Source organism: Agelaius phoeniceus, chromosome 2, assembly GCF_051311805.1.
Source record: "Agelaius phoeniceus isolate bAgePho1 chromosome 2, bAgePho1.hap1, whole genome shotgun sequence".
In the NCBI taxonomy this organism is placed as follows: Eukaryota; Metazoa; Chordata; class Aves; order Passeriformes; family Icteridae; genus Agelaius; species Agelaius phoeniceus.
The window spans coordinates 25,005,442-25,025,434 of NC_135266.1; the positions used below are offsets into that span (position 1 = coordinate 25,005,442).

The 19,993-nt window shown below is 43.9% G+C and overlaps 2 protein-coding genes across 4 annotated transcripts in view; one reads left to right on the plus strand and one right to left on the minus strand.

Moving 5' to 3' along the window:
* The window catches only part of COL4A1 (collagen type IV alpha 1 chain), a 118,422-nt gene extending 107,655 nt beyond the window's left edge, over positions 1 to 10,767 (minus strand). For both annotated transcript variants that reach the window (XM_077173312.1, XM_077173313.1), the window contains exon 1: positions 10,628 to 10,767. In XM_077173312.1, coding sequence (XP_077029427.1) covers positions 10,628 to 10,690 — 63 coding nt within the window. In that variant the 5' untranslated portion in view covers positions 10,691 to 10,767. The remainder of the gene's footprint in view (positions 1 to 10,627) is intronic.
* A 166-nt stretch (positions 10,768 to 10,933) lies between these two features.
* The window catches only part of COL4A2 (collagen type IV alpha 2 chain), a 142,306-nt gene continuing 133,246 nt past the window's right edge, over positions 10,934 to 19,993 (plus strand). Inside the window, exons 1-3 of one of the 2 annotated variants that reach the window (XM_077173309.1) lie at positions 10,934 to 11,085; positions 11,383 to 11,486; positions 11,624 to 11,684. In XM_077173309.1, coding sequence (XP_077029424.1) covers positions 11,443 to 11,486; positions 11,624 to 11,684 — 105 coding nt within the window. In that variant the 5' untranslated portion in view covers positions 10,934 to 11,085; positions 11,383 to 11,442. Of the gene's footprint in view, positions 11,112 to 11,382; positions 11,487 to 11,623; positions 11,685 to 19,993 lie in introns of both variants that reach the window. The other variant, XM_077173310.1, reaches the window with a different exon arrangement.

Genomic DNA, 19,993 nt, shown 5'->3' on the forward strand with positions numbered 1-19,993 from the left:
GCTCATGTTTTAAGCACATCACAACATTCAATTATTTTCAGCAGTACCTCATACAATAATGTGTGCAACTTCACAAAAAATCTCATTCTGTTTTCAAGACTGATTTGATATGATTTATAGTTCTCTGGATTCAGAACTATGAAATATTTTTCTAGACAGCTGAACCACATTTATCAGAAAAGTAGGGGTATTAACCAAGACAATACTCAACATGACATAATCACATGTGCAGCCTCCCATATCAATCAATTTCATTTCACAGTTTCCCTTGGACAGTACAGACACACACTGTGCCATGTGCAAACCCGTCCCATGTAATTGCCAATTACCCTTCCAATCATGGCACACATCTGAGAGGGCCCAGGGAGGGAAACACAGAACTTTTCACATTTTGGCCATGAAATGTTCAGACTTTAAGCTATGATGTTGAATGGGGATTTACAAAAAACAAAGAATTGCTTGTGAACCATGTGGTACAGAACAACAGTCCAGCTAAAATAAACCTGAGCTCAGCAGAAGACACTCACTACACAGACTGCTTTGGGGTTGCATTAAATTATGCATGCTGTTCTATTTTGCAAGTTAAATTGGTTCTACTTAATTATAAGCAACAGGACACTATTAAAATAAAGGATATTGTTGTGCTGACATCGAACAGATAAAAAAGTATTCTGCTGAAATAGAGCCCAGATGTGCATGTCTGTCAATGCACAGATGTGTCTTATATTGTGTGAGTAACTAAAGTTGTGCACAGAATCGTTAATTTGCAAACTCTGGACCAAAACCATAACTTGCCCACTACATAGGGACCATGTAAATGCCACCTCAGCCTTAACACAGGGTCAGCTAATCTTGATAATATCCTACTTGTGTTTTGTGCAGTTGCATTTTCTGCAGGCCTGGGAGCATCCAAAGTAGTGTATCCAGAGGACCAAACAGACCTTTTCCTCTGGCTTTCACATTGCAAAATCAATTCTAGCACCAGCAGCTCCTGTGGTATCAATGAGAAAGTTTTTTGGAATGCAAGGAAAGCATTTAGAACGAACACCTTTCAGTAGATGTATATTTTACTGTGTATATTACCTTTGCAAAGGCTGTGGGAACACAAATAGGTATAAGGCAGTCACTTGCCAGGCTTGCTCCTTTAGAGATTTTATTTGAAGGCACTAAAAGGAAAACATGATTTTTATAATGACAGCACACAGAAGCATTCTCACAAAACAATCTTTCTAATTTTTGACCTATGTCTTTTTTTGGCTTTGTCCTGTCACCGTCCTCTTCTTTGGTCTCCTTGATACTCCAGGAAAAAAGCTTTCCACCGTTATAGCCTCTTTGACTACTCCAAAAATCAATTAAATGGAAGCTGAAATTATTAGCAACTTTGAGGAAATGAGTCTGCACCTGGCAGGACAGAGGGCACTGAGCTACAATCACTACAAGGTTAGCAGCTGTGTGCCTGCACATCTCAGGGGCTACCATTCAAAGCTTTTCCATGCTTATGACACATCCAGTCCCTTTAAAATCACAAGCTCTGTCCCAATCAAGCACATAATTCCTGGAAAATGCATCAGAAATCAGCATCCACTGTTTGTTTGACCAGTGTGAATCAGAGCACATTTTCAAAGGCATGTTCCCAGAAAGATGGATCTACTTTTCTGCATGATTTGAACTATTATTTTGGCATTCTCAAGGGCGTGAGCCGAGACATTATTTAACCCAGTGACTTTAGGCACTGGTACAACATTTGCTGGATCACCAAGATCCATACTGGGAAGTGAGGTTTAAAATAGCAATAGAAAGTCACAGACAGTAGGATTACATTGCATAAGAATTAACAGCACCAGAATCCATGTCTAAGTCTTGTCCCAGCTGATATTTACCAGTAACAATCACGGAACAGCCCCTGCCAGGCTGGGACTGCCAGCTGGAGGGTCCCCACAACTGGTGGCAGTGGCCAGGACCAAGAGCCAGCTCCCACAGCTGTTATCCAGCTAAGCAAAACTTAAGTGCAGGGCTCTAGCACTTAGTTCTTTCCCTTTTTCCTGACCTTTCTTCATGCCCTGCTTTCTACTCTGCCCCCTGGAGATGCATCATGCAGCCTTGACTCCTCAGAATCACTGTGCCATTAAAAAAAGAAAAAAAAAAAGATGAAAACATAGACTTCCTAGCATAGTGTTAAGCTTTTTACTTTCTTCTCACTTTCATTTATGCCTCTTGCTATTCCCTGCTTTTCTCTAAAAGTGTCCATGTTGATTCCAAAAAATGCAGCTGCTCTTAACAAAGATACAGCCCCAGTCAACACACTTCAGCAAAAAAAAAAAAAAAAGTTTCAATAAAAAGTTACTCATAATTTTCTGAAGTAAAGCTTTTACATTACAAGCATCTACAAGGCTTTAGTATTCCTTGCCTATTCTAACGAACTGCTAAAAGCACATGTGCATTTTCAGCTAAAAAAGTCTTCTGAGTTTTGGCCACAATTAGTGCTTGCACATATATCTTGGCTTTATGGCAGCCAGAACTCATCCTTTTTTATTCTGCTAGCAGATAACTGACTTACCATTGCCATAAAAGGGACAAGCTTCAAGTACAATATGAAAATTCCTGGAATGCTTGAATCTACCCTCATGTAGCTGATTTTTCCTTTAATATGTGCACTATGAATACAAACTATTAATGCACTAATTTCTCTTTAAACTTTTGTTCTAATTCTTAACAGTCCCATCAGTCCATACCAGTATAATTTTTCAGCCTTATTTGGATTTCATTACAATCTTAGGATATGTTTCAATGTTTTTAGATTAACAAATATTTCAACAGAAGTTTTCAGTAGAGTAGAAAACAAGTTTTCTTCCACTAGATAAACAAATGGACTAATAAGACCAAAAGACTTACAATATCTAGTCAGCACATAGCTATCCAGTGAAAATGGGCTAATTTGTTCTGTCCCTTAGCTACAACTGAAACATTTGTCATGACAAAGAGAAAAATAAAAGAAAGAACCTTTCTCATTCTGATTTCTGTATACCAAACTAAGAACCCCATAAATCATCTACTCAAAGAGAACAAGCTAATAAAACCATTTATTTTCCATTAAGTTAGTGATTATTTGCATGAAAGATTACATACTTCATTATGAATTTCCAATGTGAATTATCTATAGGAAGAATCCCCACGTAAAAATGGCATTGATCATTGACTATGAAGATTCTTTCTCCCACTAAACCATTTAGAAATGCTCTACCACGTTCATTCCCCAGTGTTAAGACAACATCCACATGTACAGAAGACATATTGAGAGGGCATCTTGACTGGAAGAAAGGTTGAAACCTCAGACCTCCCATGTAGCCAGAGAGATTATAAATCCCAAAGCAGCTGAGACACACATGGGCAGAGAGAAGCTGGACACTGGCGTTTAAAGGCAGTAGAGGATGTTACTTGCCTCAAACAGTTTTTTTCTAGCAATGTTAGGGAACACCACCAGACTTCTGGCACCTTTCAAGAAAGTTTAACATCTAAACCTGATTGGTGGCTTTCATCTTATCTCAATGCAGAGATGAAGGACAGAGTTTGCAAACTGGAGCTAGTCAGCACATCTCTTCCACTCCCACTTTTACAGTTGGGCAGGGATCTCCATGGGGGTGACAGACTTTACTTAAAAACTTTCTGTTCTGTAGTTGTAGCTGTAGCATTTGAAATGTTCTTTAATAAGGTATATGTTATCTACAGACAAGATAATGGATAGTTTGTACCATGTGTCAGTCTTCTATAAAAAACTACATTTCTTCTGAATGCAAATGACCAAACTCACTTGATTTTAAAATAAAATATTCTAGTTTTTCCTACCAATCTTAGCACATTAAACTAACTCTTGGATTTATTTTATAACTCTGATAATTCATTCTGCTGGTTCCCTCTCAGCCACCTTAAAAATCTGCATGTCAAAATGTGGTCTGTCACTGCTACAAGCAGATGAAAGCCACAAAAAGATGAAAGAAACTTAATTATTACTTTGCAATTTGTTTACTCCACACACTTGACAGCACTTTGTATTTTGTCCTTCACATTGTTCTGCTGAAGAAGCACACCCTTCCTCAGACCCTGCGAGAAAGCGGCTGTCTGCCAGCAGCAGTAAAGGTGAAGGCAGCGGATGCATACAGAGTGAAAAAAAGCATAGGAAAGGAGGGGAACACAGTAGGGTTAGTGATTCTCTTAAATCCACACAAAGAAACCCTTTAGCTTAAAAGAAGTTCCATAAAAGTAGCTGAATAACTTTGCTAAAGACACAATTACACATTTTATAAATTAAGTTGGTGCATTCATAGCAAATCTTATGCCATTTATTTCACAACATGTGTGAGAAGAGCATTCTTTAGATATGAAGGTAGCATTCAACAAAAATCAAGCAAAAGGAAATCTATCCTTTTCCAGCTTTTCTTTGGCTTCTCTCATTTCATTTTCTGACATGTCCTTATAATCATGGGGCTGTTAAGGCAAGGCAAGCCAAAAAAACGGAATTTTTTTGCTGGCTGTGAGGCTGACTCATCTCCACCCAAGCAGATTCCCAAGCTGCTGGGCTCCATGGCACCTGCTGTCTGCACCCAGGCCTCAGCACCTTGCACCAGAACTGCACTGATGTCACTGTGCTGGAACACCCCAGCACAGGTATAAAAGCAGGAACCACAATTCTCACTGGAACCCATAATTACAGGTCTTCAGATGCTTGATAACTTGGCAAATCAGAGGCAAAAAGGGGCAGTTCTTACCAGCACCACACAAACACCTAAGCTAAGAAGAGCTAATATAATACTAAGGCTTACAATGTCTTTTGCCTATGTTAGAAATATAATGAAAGCATACCATGTTAAGAGGTTTCCTAAAAAATAGGTATTTGAGATATTTTGAGATGCCAAAGTGGTAAAAAGTGAGCTGAACAGTGTATTGTAGAAGTACAAGGGACTGGAAGCTGAAGTGCTTTTGAACATCTACACTGTACTTTTCTTCTTCAATTTACAAAGTTTATTGAAGCTCCCTCATCTGTAAGAGGATATGTCAGAGATAAAGCAAAATTAAACAGTCAGTTTTTCATCCTATAACTGTTTGTACATGCCAGAGGGTAAAAAGGGACTAGTTTTTGCACTAGTTATACTCTTTATGAAGAATACATTTGCCTATTTCTTTACTGTAACTCACCTCAGATTACAACAGCATAATGGCAGCAATTACATATTGATAATGTTTTAACTTGTCCTATATTTTACTGACACATTGTCCAAGACACTGCTATATAAAGAGTCTTGAAGGGTTAATGCCACATACTTTTCTGATGTATTAAATCACGAAGAATAATTCCAGCCAGTCACAACCCAGAGAAATCAAAAATTTATCTTCCCACACATATCATTGCATTGCAGGAGCACTTTACACCTTCAACTACTGACTAAAGCCACAGGTTGCTCTTCCATTCAGGTCATAGCCCATGCCCAAATTCTTCTCTTTGATCAAATCTTGCAAGGTGTTAAGGTGTTAAGTGTTTATGATGGGAAAGTCAGCGGAAATTCTGGGAAGGGTGTACTATGTAACTTTCAAACACTGATGAAGTAAGTAAATTTATTCTTGTGTAGAGGTTGTTGAATCTTCCTTTGTTTAGTCTAGTTCTATAAAAAGAACAATATTCCTAAGCCTATCCCTAAAGAAGGTTTCTGACATTTTAGAACAATAGTCTAAGCTGCCTGCAGCAGCTGTGCTACATTGCTCTACATAATCAGGGCAACTGACAGAATATACATCCAGCATAACCTCAGGCATTACACAAGCTAGGGACATCCAGGATTATAAACACCAAGCAGACAAGTTGCAATGAAACATTGCAGTAGTCCTGCAGGCATTTGATACACTCAGAAGCAAAACTTGTGCAGCTGGGGATGACAGTCCATGAGCTCACTTGCATATGCTGACACTCAGCAGGTTCAGAGACTGCAATCACCAACACGGCTGGCAGCAGGCAGGTGATATAAAATATTATGCCCTTCTCTCCCTCCTCCAGCAACCCATGCCATGATGCTATAGAAGTGGCCAGAGGGAGAGGGGAAGTTGGCAGAAAGGACAGCAGGTATAAAGACATTCCTTTGGGAGCAAGGAGTCACCAGGCCTGTCCCCTTGTCTCCAGAAGTGCCCACACATATTTCTGTGTATATGTATTGAGTAATAACCCCCCACTGCTGGGACAGGTGACCCCATGCCCACCACTCCTCCACTTTCCCAGCAAGCAGTGCTGGCCACAAGCTGGAAGGCCACCCTCCTGCCCACGCTCTCATGACCCTCTCTGGCGCACCCTCAGCCACCCCAGATCTTATACCTCTTCCTGACATCTTGCTCCAACAGGAGGAAGATGGAGCACTGCACTTGTCCTCTTCATGCTTCCACACCCCACCATAGCTTGGCAGGGGCAACCAAACCCCTTTCCTGTTCTTCTCTGAAGCCTTCTAGCCTGAAAGGAGCTTTACTCATTAGAAATCATTTGGGTCTCCCCTTCTGGCCATATTTTTGGAATCAGAGTGACCATATCTCCCTCCTGAATTAACACTTGCTAGGGTTTATTAAACTTGCCCTTGGTATTGTCAAGTCCTTGAGGACATTCAGGGACAAGGGTGTCAGATGGCCTCAGGGTGTCTCAGCATCAAAGACATGGCAGTCCTAGACATGAACTGCTGCAGAAGGCAGCTGCCCAACCCTGCCTTACTTCATTAGTAAAAGCACACCCAAGTGAAGTGCTACCAGTGATTCAGACTCAGTCATACAACTTCTCTTCAACCGCATGCCTAAAGCCCAGGTCATTCTTTTTATCTACTCTAGGTTTATGTGCCCTCTACATCTCCATCTCAGTAAATCACATTTTTAAAGAAAAGAGAATAGAAAAATTGGCCAGATTAGTTGGAAGCAATTATATTCCTTTTGCTTTTGGCTTCTAACTGCATGTGTCAGAATGCACTCCCAAATATCATGTAAAAACAGGAGAGGTGATGTAAGGAAAGCATGAGGACAACACAGCAGAGCTGTCTCTGTCTGGTCACATACAGGACCACTCTTTATACAGGGCTTACCCAGGGACCAGTGCATCCCCAGTTGCCACCACATTCTCAGCTCAACTACTGGATTCCAACTACTGGAATCAGCACTGCCCTTGTGGAAAAATTTATGCATGCTTTTATCACTGTTTTCGCAAACCTTTCCCTATTAGCTCCAAAGAGCTTGCTCTCACTCTGTCCCAGCATCCGTTTCACCAAGACTAAAAGCAGAAAAGGGAGATTGGTTGGGAACATGGAGAGAATGCTAAACCCACTGCTGAGCAGTAGTGGCCAGGAGAGCTCCTCCCTTCCACCAGTGCTCACTTGTGTGGAAGGTGACTCAACCCAGGGCTCAAGTGCAGCTCTGCTGCATGCAGCACAAGGACCAGCACTGCAGCAGCATGGACAGGGTACCAAACCACGAAACAGGCATTGCCATGGCACTGTCCACTCTCAACCAAGCAGAACTAATGTTAGGAAACAGACTTTCTCCAAAGGAAATGGCAGCCTGAAGAGTGTCAGAAATAAGAGCCCCTACAGAGATCCATCAAAACAAGCTTCTCCTGTAATTGTCTCATGGGAGCAGTCTTTTATCCTGACCTGGAAACATCTTAATCTGCTGCCCTTCTTCCACTCTGCTCTCAGTGTAACCTGAAAATAAATCTCCTGAGAAGAACGCAGAATGGCACAAAAGCCCAGATTAGCTATAAATATTATTTTCATTATAATTTATCAAAATTATACACTAAACTTCCAGAGTCACATCTGGAAGCTCCTTATAGTGCCACATTAGAACCAGCAGGAGCTGCAACAGAGCAGCTCCCTCCTTCTGTACTGAGGCACGTGATCGTGACAGTAGCCGGCTCAGGGCTGGCTTTGCTACGTCAAATGCCTCTGTCAGAGCAGTCATTCCAAATCTCCTTGTATGTATTTAATCACAGATATGTCAGAGATAAAAACAATTTTTCACTCTGTCAGCCCTGACAGACTGCAGAATCACCACCACCAACACAGCATGAGCTGCTCCTGTCACACTTGCTTGTGCTCACAGGCATGGATGGTCTCAAGCCTAGAACAACCACTTTGCACATATGAAAATACATTTACTGTGAGGGTGACTAAGCACTGACACAGGTTCCCTGGAGGGATTGAGCAGTCTCCATCCTTGGACATATTCAAAACTCAGTGGGACACAGCATTAAGCAGCCTGTTGTATGTAGCTGTCCCTGCTCTGAGCAGGCGGTTGGACTAGATGATCTCCAAGATGCCCACCAGCCTCACCAATTCTGTGATAAAGGCCACGGTACAATTAATAAGACTGTGGCTGCACAACTGCCATTAAAAAAAAAAAAACAAAAAAACCAAAGGACTAGCCAATAAAATCTACTATGCCAATAAAATCTACTATGGGGAAGAAACCAGCTTTTTTTTTTTCCTGCAGAAAAGTGGTTGCTCCATCCAGCCTATTGCAAAGAGTACTGCTACAACCTTCCTTACCACACAATCTTCTGCTCATACAAATACCCTTTAAATGTAAACAGTGGGAACACGTTCATCTGAGGACAATGTGAGCACTGGGTCAGCTCTGCCAGCTCTCCAAAAGCAGAAGTGGTGCTGCCCAGGTGTAGAGTGCTTCACACCACCCTGCCACAATCATGCACAGGCATCAGCCCAGCTCAAGAATCTCCAAAGAGCAGCCTCTGGATCACCACCCACACGTGGTATGGTGCAGGCTAAGAGGCATCTCCATCACCTTTTGTGTGGCTGCTAGTGACAGGCAACAGTGTGGAGCTGGGGACAATGCCAGCAGAACTGAATTGATTGAAAGGCCACCCATGTACAGTCAAAGGTTTATCTAAGGCAGCAAAGCTGCAAGGAGCTCAACTTCCACTGCATATTTGTGTTTTCTGGTGGCACTGACAAGGAACTGGAAATCTGCAGTCAGCTTAACACACAAAGAATGGTTAATTATGGGAAGAGCTTCATAATATAATTAACAGCTTCAGGTTACATTTTAAGAAATCTTGATTTTAATGGAATAATTTATCCAGCACATGGCTAGATACTTCTAGAACAGAGCCTCTTCACAGTTGCCACAGAAGACCTCAAATTGTACAACTAATACTAAAGTTTGTATCTTCTTTTAATAAGCACCTCATCCCTACATAGTTTTGTGTCTTTGATTGACAGTCATGGTTCACCCAATGACCTCACTTTACAGCATACAGTGGGAATGTATCTCACAGATAGGTATTTTTATCTCTAGATATACCAAATTCAGAACTCAAATGTAAATAATTTACTTCAAAATACTCTAATTAGTTAAAATTAATTACAACCTTAAGGGAATACAGTTTAATCAACTTAATGGCAAGTGCTGGGTTAACTTCCTTAGAGGATTCACCACTGAGTGATTTATTGCAATCACAGTAAGCCTGATATTATCAACCTAGAAGCAACAGACAAGACATCGGAAGTTCAGTGCATTGCTTACTTCAGTTGATTCAATACATACACACCATCCCACTGCTCACACAGAGGTGTCAAAATTCATTATAGCACTTAATTTCAGCTGAAATTGCAGAAAAGCTTAAAATAACCCTTTCCCATACCTCCACTGTTGACTGAAATGTTAATGCAAGATCTTACATTTATAGCAGGAAGCATGACAAAAAACCATGTGTCTACAGCTACTGAAAAGTTTTCTGCACTCTTGAATTTCATTAATACAGTATCAACCTAACTAAATTCAAGGAAACAAGGAGACACAAAAAGATAACCTAATACAAATTATTGTGTCAGCTGCCCATTACTGAGACGTACAGAAAGAACAGCCCAAATACTTCAGGAGCGCCAGCGAAGAGAGTCCTTTAGACTTAAGGACAGCTAATAGCTGTTATCACAGTGATAAAATTAGCTCCCTTAGCAAAACTTTCAGACTACTTGCATGCTTTCGATTTTACAAAGTCTATGCCACAATCTAGTTCCATCCGGAAAGATGCCAAAATTCAGCTTTAACCATTAACATTAGGATCCTTCGCAGTCTCCAGCCTACCGCCCATCGCGGGGGTCAAAGGCAGCGTGCACCGCACTTTGAATCTAAGCAGCCAACTCTAAATTTTTATTATTATTATAAATTTTGGTTGTTTTTTACTTTTTAAATTGTTATTCTTTTTCACCGTGGCAACGCAGCTCGGTACTTTTCAGTCCCGGGTGGGTGCGTGCTTTCCATTCCCTCCCCAGTCAGCGGCGCTCCGTGCCGGGCCGTGGGAGAGCGCTGCGGGGCCCGTCCCGCCGGACCCGCGGCCATCCCCGCGCCGTGCCGGCCGCCCCGCTCCGTTCCGCTCCGCGCCCGCGGAGGGCCGGCGGGCAGGCACAGCCCCGCGCAGCGCCGGGGCAGCCGGGCATCCGCGCCCAGCCCACCTGGCTGCCCCAGCGCCCCGAGAGCGGAGGCCCCGCTCCGGCTCCCGTCCCGTCCCGCACCGCTCCCGCGGCTCCCCGTCAGAGGGTCCCGCGTGTGCGCCCGATGGCGCAGCCCGAAGGAGCCGCCCCCGCGTACTCACCGCGGCGGACACGGCGCTGAGCTCGGCGCTCAGCAGCAGCCCGAAGCCCAGCCAGAGCCGCATGCTGCCGCGCACCGCACCGCGCCGTCGGTCCCTGGGCGGCGGGGCGCCGGCGACTCACAGCAGTGGGGCTCCGCGGGGCCGGCCCCACATGCGCGTCTCTTCCCTCCGTCGCGGCCGCGGCGCCTGCAATGCCTCGGGGGCGAAGGACTCGACTCGTCGTACACGATGGGCGGTGGCAGCCCCCCCTCTCCTCCCCTCCGGGCGGGGACCCTGGGAGGGCGCAACCTCGCCCGCTCCCGTTCCCCGCTGGCCGCAGTTCTTCCGCCTCCCGGTCCCCGCCGCGGGTGTGTGGTGGGCCGCGGGGGGCGCGGGCGGAGCTGGGAGGCGCGCCGCTTCCCCGCCGCTTCCCCGCCGCTTCCCCGCCGCACACGGCCGCGGCCGCCCGGGACGGCACGGTACGGCACGGTTCGGCAGCGCAGCGGTGCGGAGCGGGCGCGGGGCGGGCGGCGGAAGGGGCCGGGGCAGGGCCGGGGGCTCCGCTCCGCTCGGGCCGTCGGGGTCCGCGCCCGCGGGTGGCTGCGCGCCGGGAGGACGCGGCTCGGAGCGGCGGGACAGCCCTCTCTGCCCCCGGATCGCAGCCCGGCCCGGCCCGGCCGCAGGGGCCGCTCCCTGCCCCGGCAGCGGCGTCGCCGAGCCCGGAGACCTCCGGCGGGGGGAGCGGCGTTACGAGCGGGCTCTTCTGTGCCTTGCAGGGGTGGCCGTCCGGCGGGAGCGAGCCCTGAGCCGAGCCCCCGGCCGGGGAAGGAGCGAAAATGGACATCTCGCAGCTTCCCAGTGCACGTACTTTCCTTTGTCAGTAAGTAATTCCGCTCGATAGGCTTTTGGAAATAACTTTTTTAAAGTCGTATTGTCACCTTTAACTGCAGAGCGTTATCACGTGCTTGTTTTGCACTAGCTTAAAACAATATCGTCCTTATTCACCTTTCCCTGCAGGGATACGGGGCTTTTACTGATCCTGATGGAAGTTGTGCTGTCAGCCGTCAAAGTGGACGCTGTAAGTAAAACATCTTCTGACTTTTACTGAGGAGAGAAGAGGAGAAAAAAGCAGTTTCCTTGGTACCAATAAGTGAGGAACTGCGTTTTCCTTGCCAGATGGCTTATCTGTCTTTCTATTAAAAGAAACAACTAACAGATCATCTTAGCAAGCCTTACAGATTGCTGTCTTCAATAAAATGATGTTCAGCAGAGCAGCATAATGCTTCAAGTGTCAGGTTGTTTGAAGTACTCCACTGTTAATTTCTCTGTTTGGGTATTTTGTTAAAACAATAGTGAAACAAACCCAACAATTTCTTTATTTTTGTGAGAAACACACCAAAAATGCAGTGCTGCAGAACCAATGAGTACTTTGGTAAAGTTAACCTGCAGGTGAAATGTCTTCATTTACATACAAACCTCGACTGAGGACTGTGAAGCTTATTTCCACAAGTCAGAGTTAATAAACAAATTGTTATTTAAATTAAATTGTTAAATCCAAAAATGGGTGTTATGTGCCATATAGGTGGTTGCAGCTATCTGCCTGAATTGTTGATGTAAGCAGAAGTTACTAAACTCTTGCATCATTGTCACAAGGATGTGAAAGCTGTGAGAGATAATGCATAGGAGAGGGCAACATTTGCCTGTTACAAGGCTTGGTGAGTTTAATGGAAAGATTGTCATTAATGGGAATAGATTTTGGATCAGGCCTGAGTATAGGAGACTGAGGTTGGTAGGCTTGGCTTGTGGCTGCATTTATTGGTCAGCCACAAGTGTGGGTGAGGCTCTGTGGTCATGTGCTAGTGGGACCTTGATTACATTTTTTCAAAAGCTGTCCTACTTATATTGTAATCCTACTGTCTGCAACTTTATGACTTTCCACTCCATATAGATGTGTGATGATAGGCCACATCTCTGGTGAGATGGCATACTGTGTTAATGAATGGGGAAAACTGTGTTAGGGACTGGGAAATACTGTGTTAGGGACTGGGAAATACTGTGTTAGGGACTGGGGAATACTGTGTTAGGGACTGGGGAATACTGTGTTAGGGAGTAGGAAATACTGTGTTAGGGACTGGGAAATACTGTGTTAAGGACTGGGAAATACTGTGTTAAGGAATGGGAAATACTGTGTTAGGGACTGGGGAAGTACTGTGTTAGGGACTGGGAAGTACTGTGTTAGGGACTGGGAAATACTGTGTTAGGGACTGGGAAATACTGTTTTAAGGACTGGTGAATACTGTGTTAGGGACTGGGAAATACTGTGTTAAGGAATGGGAAATACTGTGTTAGGGACTGGGAAATACTGTGTTAGGGAATGGGAAGTACTGTGTTAGGGACTGGGAAATACTGTGTTAGGGAATGGGAAGTACTGTGTTAGGGACTGGGAAGTACTGTGTCAGGGACTGGGAAGTACTGTGTTAGGGACTGGGAAATACTGTGTCAGGGACTGGGAAGTACTGTGTTAGGGACTGGGAAATACTGTGTCAGGGACTGGGAAATACTGTGTCAGGGACTGGGAAGTACTGTGTTAGGGACTGGGAAGTACTAGGGCTTTTGCAGCAGGTGCTGTGACACAGGATAGTCCTGCACTCCAGCTGCAGTTGGCACGTAGTGCCTGCCTGTCAGCCTGTGTGGATGGTTGATCTTCCACATCATGCCTGAGCAAGAGCTGTCTGGCTGGGGACACACAGCCCTGTGGGAAGGGACAGGAGCAAGATCCTTAAGTGTCATGTGCTGCTTGTCTTTGCCTCATTTAGATACAAACATTGTTCTGCTGCATAGTGCTGAATGGATGATAAAATTACCATGTGCTACTGAAACCAGAGCAGGCTGGTGATAACTGCAAATGTTTTATGCCCAGTAATGCTATCACTGGGATCAGTTGACATAAACCAGTGGCATTGTGACTCTTCTTTTATGAAGTTGTGTTGTAGTGTGCATAGCATGATACCTGAGTTTTAGCTATAGCATGGACTACTTCATTCTCCCTCATGTCCTTACAGTAGCCTGCAGGCTGTGGTGTTAAAATAGAGATATACTGAAGGGGTGTTCAAGAGATCTCGGTTAATGCATGCAGTCTGATCATGGCTGCTTGAATTTCCACATACTGGTTTTCCCACAGAATCTCAAAAAAGTAAATTGGCTTGCTTGAAGGTTTAATTTCTCAGATTTGGTAGTTCCTAAGGTGGTAGCTGTATAGGAGATGAAACACTCCAGTGAATGTGAAAGTCTGGTGATGTTTCCATGAAAAATTGAGCTGCACTGCCACCACAATATTTATCCCATTTTCCACTCATATGCTGCTTCCTTCCCTTGGTCAGCCCAGGTCTTTCTGTAGTTGTGTGGTGAGCTGAATTGGAAAATTCCTTGTTTGTACTAATCATTACCCCAAAAACAAGAGGGGTGATAGCTAACTTTATCCTGGGTCAGATCATCACTTGTATTTATGGAAACCTGGGCTGGCATGGGGTTGGAAGCAGGCAGCTGGGGGTGGGAGGAGGGTTGGGCTTGCTCCTTGCAGTGACCGCTCTGGTCAAATGTGTTTGTAAGTGACAAAGTGGATGTCAGTGGGAACCAGCAGCACCTGAACAATTGCCAGAGTTGCTGGCAGTCATGTTGTTTATATTGTAATCCTGTTTGTCACACTGAATCTTCTCCTATTTGTTACACAGATCAATGTGCTAATGTTATGAAGTGTTTTATTAGCTTGAATTTAAAAACCTGCTATGAATTATTAGAGTCTGTGGGACCAGGTCTTAAAAGTCATGGTTCTGCCTGTAATGGGACAGGCAGAGCTGCTGGCTTTGACAGCCATATATATGTGAATGAGTTACAGCTGCTAGACATAAGTGCTGTTGAATGAGAAAAATTGCACATAGGAAGAAGTTGGAGGGAGATTGAGGAAAGGGCAGGAAAGTGGGAGAGAGGAAGAGTGGGACTCAGAGAGTTTGACTGAATGTGCTGCCTGGCAGGCTGCTGCTGGCTGTTAGGGAGACGGATGTTTCTCAGCAGAAAAAGACGTGAGGGGAGGAAAAAGAAGGAGGATGTTTAGGATATCAGAGAACTGGGAGAGAAAAAAATGGTGTCCCTGGCAAGAGAAGAGGATGCTGGTTGCAGACATGAAGAGCTAAGGAAGAGAAGTCCCTGAATGGAAGTGCCAGGACAGACAGCCAAATGGGGTGGATCAGGCACTGTTATCTTTAGCGCTCTTTGGCGTACGTTGGATAGTGATGTTAGAGGCCTCAAATAACTTTGGAACTACTCTGAATTGTAGATTTAATAATTCACATGGCTTAAATAAAATTAAGTAGTATTAACTACCTGAAGTTCAACTAAGTTTATAGATTTCTTCTCCCTTTCTGTCCCTGCTAAGGCATTACATCAAAAATACAGTTCTTGGGTATTTTTTTCTCTTCAGAGACAATGTTTCTTCTGCTAATGCTGATTTTTTTTTTCTTTTGTCTTCCAAAAAGAACATTTCCCTAAGTAGTTTTGTAACATTTGATTACCTTATTTGTGTCCTCTTAGTATATTTTTTTTGCTGCCTCTAACAAAAGTTACTTTTTTTCCAAGTTATACTCAGGTGAGAGTAATAGAATCCCAGCAAAGAAGGAAATAACTGTCAGATCAAAGAAAGAAAATTGAGAGAGAATAAATTTGAATAACATCTGCAAAAATAACAGCAAGTAACAGATCACAACTGTCATTATAACAGGAGACCACATATAGATATATAGAAAGAAAACAGTTGAAGTAGTACATGAGATATAATTCTCTTCACTTCTGTGAGATTTTAAGGGGATATATCATGGAGGATATCATCAAGTGGAAGAAGCAATAAATCTTTAAAAGAGAAAATAAAACCAACACTACTATGTACTACTTCTATTGGTTTTGTCATGAAATTAGATTGCTGACATGGGGGCCTAAGTTATTGCTCTAAGTTAAAATGTGTCAATGCTCTGGGCTATCTCACATCCAGGTTTTCCCAGATGTGTCCTGTTTTATTCCATCTGGAAAGTTTTGTCTGGTTGAAACAGGAGGGCTTTTTTCATTAACACAGGATTTCCAGGCTAAAGAAGCCAGGGTGGAGTCATCACTTGGCCCATCCTGCTTAATGTGTCTACTGTAAATGTAGGCACTGGGTCACAGTGTGAAAAATGGGATAAGGCAGGCATACTGCCCAGGTGATCTAGGAAGGAGGCTTCAATCTGATGTACTGATTTAATTGCCACGTTACTTACTTAGTGCATGCAAAGTGAATCCACCTCTTCCTGGAAATCCCAGGCTCCCTACCTGTGGGCTGCATCAGAAATAGCCTAGGAGATTCCCCAAAAAGATACATTGCCATCCTAATTCAGAACAGCTTGATTTGAGGTGTTTCCACACTGACAGACATGGCTTATTTCGATCTGATTAAGTAAGTGTATAGTTGGGCTCATCTTTGAGTATAAGTGGTGTTCCATAAGAAAACCAGACAGAATAATGATACCTTGAAAAAATCACTAGCATTTTGGGGACCCTCCCAGCACATCTCATTGCTTTATTCAAAATTTCTTTGAGCCCTAGAAGAATTATTGGGTAGTTTAAGAGCACTCTTTCCATGTTCAGTCATGGAGCCGACAGGAAGGGGCAGCTCTCCTAAATAACTCTGAGAAATCCTGAATGAAGGAGGTGGCAGCTGCCTAAGGCAAAGCCCCTCATTTTCACTGCCATCAACAGCCATGTTTGGTCTGGCAGTGCTGTTTCAATGCTGAGGGTCACAGAGTTTGTATACATTGTGGACAGGCAGCAGGATGGCTGCCCAAGTGGGAATTTATTTTTGGTTTTTTTAAGAGCCATGACTTCTCCCATCAGCATCATATGATGCCAGACAGGCAAGCACATTCACAGCCAGTATTGCACACATGGAAATGTAGTCATGGTTGATAACTTTGAATTCCTTCTTTTTGGTCCCTCCTTTCTTGTGTGCTGTCTGCTCCACTCATCAGTAAGAGAGTTTTTTTCTTGTTGCTCTCTAAATTCTTCCTTGAAATTCTTTTTTATCTGCCATGCCTATGACACTGATTCTAATTTATTAATTAATCATTCTTTCTTGAAAGATTTCTTTAAGAGTCATTTGTCCTTTTTCTGTGTGGAAAAAATTAGAGAGTCTATTCTTTGTATACAGTCATATCCTGTATAGGTGAATCAAGTTATTCATGCAAGGACAAGACAGGTTACACCAAAAGTAAAATATTGTATCTTCTTGAAGTTAGTGATGATGAGGCGGAGTTTCTTGCATGTATCCATGTTTTTTGAGCTGTCTGTGCAAAGTCAAATTTGCTCACTTTTTCTTCTTTATAGATCAGAACTATGCTCATATAATATATTCAAGTTAATTCTATCTTGTTGAGTTATTAACTGGGATATCATATGTCATGCTGCATTTGGTAGCAGAATAGACAGAGTTCTGTCAGCCTCCCAGAATTCTCAGAGTTAAAATGCTGATACTGAGAGACAAGAACCCTGACAAGGTAAACTGTCATGTAATAAAATTATCTTGTTTTTTCTTCTTACTCTGAAAGTAGCTGAAGTAGTTTCAGAAATTCAGCATTGCTTTTCCTTGAGCTTTTAAGGACATCTGGTTTTATTGTGTAGTGATTTTACCACAGGAAGTCTTTATTATGCGTTATGATACTAAACATATCATGCATTTTTTAAATTTTGCACAAAAAATTATTTGTAGGTCCAAATATATTTGCCTTACTCAGAATGTAAACCTGCATTGTGGCAGTTATACTATAAGCAAACACATTTGTTATAAATATTTTAATTCAGTAGTTCAGAGCACATTTTGTATTAGTGTTGGGTTTGGTTTTTTTTGCAGTAATGCATTTCTTGTTTGAGATCAGATTATTCTTAATTACTTCTTTGCTTTTGTTTTGACAAGCCAGAAGTTGGCCAAGGAGTGGAACATTCTTCATATCATATTGTACTGATCCAAGATCTTCTGAGAGTTCAATGTTAATTTAGTAGCTTACATAGTTTTGCCTAAGAAGGTAGCTTATCTTGCTCTATTCCCAGTGCCCTGTTTGCTCCTCAGGAGTAAAAGGCACAGTGAAATTTGCAGTGTTTCCTGATGTTTATCAAGAGTTATTCTCTTTAAAATGGCAGCACCTAGTTGATAGCAGCAGTTGACTCAGCTCGAAGTGAAAGTATGTGATCTTTATCATGCAAACATTTCTGAGTGACCAAGGACCAATACTGTTGGTTTCCACATGCCCTTTTTTGTCCATTTGGAAGCTGAAGGTGCTGGTTTGATACGAAGAAAGCTCCTTGTTTTCACACCCTAGAAACAATGTGTAGCAAGGAAAAATGCTCTGGCAGTTCATGAGCAAACTTGCATTTGTGTGATTAATTTTCCCTACGTCAGCAGAGTCATGTTCTTGTTGCAGTTACCCCTCTTTGACAGTCACAGTGTTTGACTAGGCTGCTGCATCTTCTGAATACACCTGGTTTTGTGCTGTCTTTCAGTTTCTGCCTTTACTTTTGTGCTTCCCAGGAACAAGGGGCAACGTGGTTGTGGATTGAGCAGCAGCAGAGTGGGCTGCTGCTCCCTGTGGCAGGGGAGCCAGGAGGATGAGACCACAGACAGAGTGGGGAGGTGGGCAGGACATGTACCCTCTAGCAGGTCCAGGTGGTCACCAGGGGCAGACACAGCCCTGGAGGGCAGGGCAGGCCCGTGGGGATGGAGCCATGCAGAGGCCAGGCTCTGTGGGGAATGTGCCCACAGGTGGAGGAGGTCAGGGTGGCCTGGCACAGGCATGGCTGAGCACAGCTCAGCTCAGCACCAAGGCCCAGAATTCAGCCACGCTCCCAGGCTGCTGGCAGGCCAGTGGGAAGCCCCACTTCTCACAGCCCTTTTCCCACACAGCTCATCTCACAGCGCCCTGGGAGCACAGCTGCACCCAGAGCTGGCCCTGCGCCCGCTGAGCACACCTGGGGCTCCCCTGGCTGGCATGGGGGAGCCAGCCTGAGGCAGAGGCAGCCAGCAGGTCCTGGTACAGCCCAGCTGGCTGCAGGGAGGCTGGGAAGCTGGAAAAGCAGATGTGTAAGTTTCAAATTTGTGGCAATTTTACAGAAATCAACATATTTTAGGAAGGCCAGAAAAGAATTTAAAAATTGACCAGAGCCTTCTGTATTAATTGAAAGGGCAGCACCATTTGGTATATCTCTCCAGGAATAGTTCCTCAACAGGGCACTTTTTGTCAAGAAAACCCCCTGATTTCCAATATAAATTTACTAACAAGTTCTATTTTTATTTTAGAAACACGAGATCAGAAGAACATTTAGATCATATCAGTTACCGAGGATGCACGCTTACTGGGATATTTCAGGCGTCCTATTTATTTGCAAATGATCCCAACCTTTATTTTGAAGTAGCTTTCTGAAGTTAGCAAGTAAAGATCATTCAGATAAATAGGGCTTGGCTTATTTTTGGCAGGTCCTAGCTGCAGATCCTACCCACACCTCTTCTCACTATTGATGATGCAGCCAAATAATAAATCCTTTATTCCAAGTATACTTTTCCTTTATAATTCACCAGACCCTTAAAGGTCTAACCAAAATCACTTGAATATATAATCAGGCTCTATACAGAAAAGTAATGCTGGGCAAAGTGAAATATTTTGCATACAGCACACTTGTTTTGTTCTACAATTGGAGTTTTTTGGGGTTTTGGTGGGTTTTTTTGGTGTCTTCTAGTTTGTGTCATTACAAAACAACTTACTGCCTCAGGTTTGAGCCATGTCACAAAGCACAGCTCTGAGCCTCCTGAGTTTTTACATCCAGTGGGACTCTGGGACCTTGCACCATCGGTGCATCATTGGTGCCTGAGCAGTGTGGTTGTCCTTCTGTCCATCCTCTGGAGGCTGCAGCTCCTAGCTCAATGCTGAGCTGACTCCCTTGGTGCACACCCCAGCCTCCCGTGGAAACACAGGCTTGGAAACAAACCTGTTGCTCATCAGAGATGAAAAGAAGGAAAAAACCATCTGCACAAATTTTCAATTCTCTGCCTGTACCACATGGGTCTCCGTTGTCAGGTCCTGCCCATGCTTGTAGGGAGCAGGATCATTTTCCAGGGCTGGGACAGGAAACGGGGAAAGCTTCGCAGGCTTTCCCCGTCGCCCTGGTGTGTGTCTTGCTCTCAGCAAAGTGTTGGCTCCTGCTGCTCCATCTGTGCAGTCCCCGGGCTTGCTGCATATGGATGAGGAAAGGCATTCCCACATTCAAGCTGCAGCCTCGCTGACCCCGTGTAATTGATGTTCAGACACCTGGTCTGAGTCT